The sequence below is a fragment of the Chrysochloris asiatica genome, unplaced genomic scaffold, assembly GCF_000296735.1.
Source record: "Chrysochloris asiatica unplaced genomic scaffold, ChrAsi1.0 scaffold00041, whole genome shotgun sequence".
NCBI lineage: Eukaryota > Metazoa > Chordata > Mammalia > Afrosoricida > Chrysochloridae > Chrysochloris > Chrysochloris asiatica.
Window position 1 is genome coordinate 21246104 of NW_006408559.1, and position 2701 is coordinate 21248804.

The 2701-nt window shown below is 47.6% G+C and overlaps 1 protein-coding gene across 1 annotated transcript in view; it reads right to left on the bottom strand.

The window, feature by feature from the left end:
• The window catches only part of ZNF777 (zinc finger protein 777), a 45108-nt gene that overhangs the window by 38696 nt on the left and 3711 nt on the right, over positions 1-2701 (bottom strand). The window contains exon 3 of the mRNA XM_006861209.1: positions 2454-2567. Coding sequence (XP_006861271.1) covers positions 2454-2567 — 114 coding nt within the window. The remainder of the gene's footprint in view (positions 1-2453; positions 2568-2701) is intronic.

Below are 2701 nucleotides of genomic sequence, written 5' to 3' on the forward strand. Positions count from 1 at the left end.
ATTGTCAGGAGGGACCAGTCACTGGAGATGGATATTATGTTTGGTAAGATGGAGGGTCAGAGAAAAAGAGGAAGACCCCCAACGAGATGGACTGGCCAAGTGGCAGCATCGACGGACTCAAGCGTGGCAACAGTAGTGAGGTTGGCCCAGGATCAGGCAATGTTTCGTTCTGCTGTATATAATGTCGCTATGGGTCGGTACCAACTTGATGGCACCTAACAACAACAACAACAAGCAAAAGATCTTTCAGGCTGGGTTGGTGCCACACCTCACCCTATCTCCCACCCTTATCTCCTTTAAATTCACTTTTTTTATTTTGTTTTTTTTTTGCCAAGATGATTAGTTGAAACATGCAGGCAACTCTCCAGAAAGCGCTGACATGGGCTTTCTCCGGACAGACACACCAACACTAGCCTGTCTCTCCTGTAAGTCAACTTCACACTTAGCACGAGGGCTGGACATGGTTCCGTGGCTTCTGGACCCCTACTGAGGCAATCTGCTGTTGTTAGTTTCATCGGGGCAGGTCCCACTCATAGTGACCCTGTATACGGTTTGTGAGGAGTGACTGGTGGGTTTGGACCACCGCTCTTGCAGTTAGCAGTCCAGTGCTTATCCTACAGTGCTACACTAGGATTCCAGGCCAATTTATGGGTCCTCAAATCAATGAGATGACTTCACCGCAAGCTCCAGCATTTGGCCCCAAATGCTCTCTTTTTTCCAAAGACATGATGGCCTGCCACTTGGCTCTTTCCAGATGCTATATCTGCCTAAAACAGAACACTGTTTTAGATCTTCCACTGAAGATCTTCAAAACAGCTGACAGAAATCCAAAGGCAGTTCCAAACAGGGATTCAAAACACGAACTTCTTTGTGTTGTTATTAAGTGTTATTGAGTCAGTTTCGACACCTAGAAACTCTATATAGGGTTTCCGAGGTAGGGTTGAGCCGCCGACTTTATGGTTCACAGTGTGGTACTTATCCTATGGCTATATCGTGCTCCCTGTATTACATATGTGCACACAGGGCTACGTACACACAAAGTGTCACTGCTCCCCTACACCCCATCTCACAGAGTTTACACACATATACATATAAGTGCACACGTGTACATCACGCCTACACACATTACATGAATGTACACATGCACGCACAATACTACCTATATGTGCAGGCCACACGTGCACGCACACATGCTACACACATGCACACATGCTACACACATGCACACACATGTGCTCACATTATGGACTGGCACATGCAGAACACATTGCAGTGCATACTATATGCAAGTGGACATGTGTACATATCACACACAGAGAGACACACATGCTACCCATATATGCGTGTGTGCACACACAGACTACATACATGCACATTCCTGTGCCCAGATTATGGACTGACAACACAGCAATACTGCACGTTACATGTATGTGGGCACATGTGCGTGTTATGCCGATGGATACACATACACACTACGTATATGCACACACATATGTCGTTGCTATTAAGTGCCATCGAACTCGATGTCTCATATCAACCAGCTCATAGCAACCCTGTATGGGGTTTCCAAGGAGCAGCTGGTAGATTTAAACCACCAACTTTGCAGTTCAAACCAACCTTATGGTCCAGTACTTATCCTACAGTACCACACTCATATGCACACACATATTACATGTATGAACACACATTCCATATAAGTATACACAGATTAGGTGCATGCACACACACATTTGCTGTTACGTGCCCTCAAGTCAGTTCTGTGTATTAGATTCCCTGTACAGCGTTTCCGAGGAGCAACTGGGGAGTTTGAACCACCAACCTTGAGGCTCAAACTAACCTTGCAGACTAGCGCATGAACCCACAGCACCATACCAGGACACTACATATTACATACATGCACATGTACACACACACACACACATACACACACATGCATATACAAAACTACCTAGCCCCAGAAAAGCCAACAGTGAGAAGACAGAAGCAGGTTGACAAAAGTCAGCACCTAGGGAGCCATTGTGACATGCCAATCCCCAGCTGAGCCTTCAGGTCAGATGTTAGCACCCCCTATTTAGTAGCTAGGGAAACAGACTTCAGGAGACCGAGAAGCGAAACCCACTTCGCTGGTAAGCAGTCCAGGACACAGCCCAGAGCCCTACTTATCTATCTGAGGTCCCTAACCTCTCCCGATCCCGCAGTTACTCTCAGGGAGGGGCTCTGACAAGGTGCTGCCTTTCCTTGAGTCTCTTACTTTATTTCCTACAAAAAGGAGGTGGCGCATGGTCACATCATAGAGTCCCAAAGAGTGAGCCCAACGCACTCTTACTGATCACAGTGGTCCCCAGCTGACTCTCTTCTGCACACAACTTGCTAGCGCAGCTCTCCAGAGCCCACCTTGGATTGTATGAAAGATCTAGAATCCAGCACTCTGGACCAGCCATCAGCCAACTCACCAGCACTAGGATCTGTGGGCGCCTCGCCCTCCTCCGAGTCGTCTTGTTCTGGCACCGTTGGCCTCTCCCCTCGCTCCATCTGTGACATCAGGTCTGGCTTGGAAATTGCATAGTCTGGTAAGGAGAATGGGGAGAAAAGATGATGCATCAAGTCATCTGTAAGTGTCCCTCTTGTGAGTGTGAGGCTAGGAGCAGACTTCTCTACCAGGGATGGTGTGTGTGTGTGTGTGAGAGAGAGAGAGAGAGAG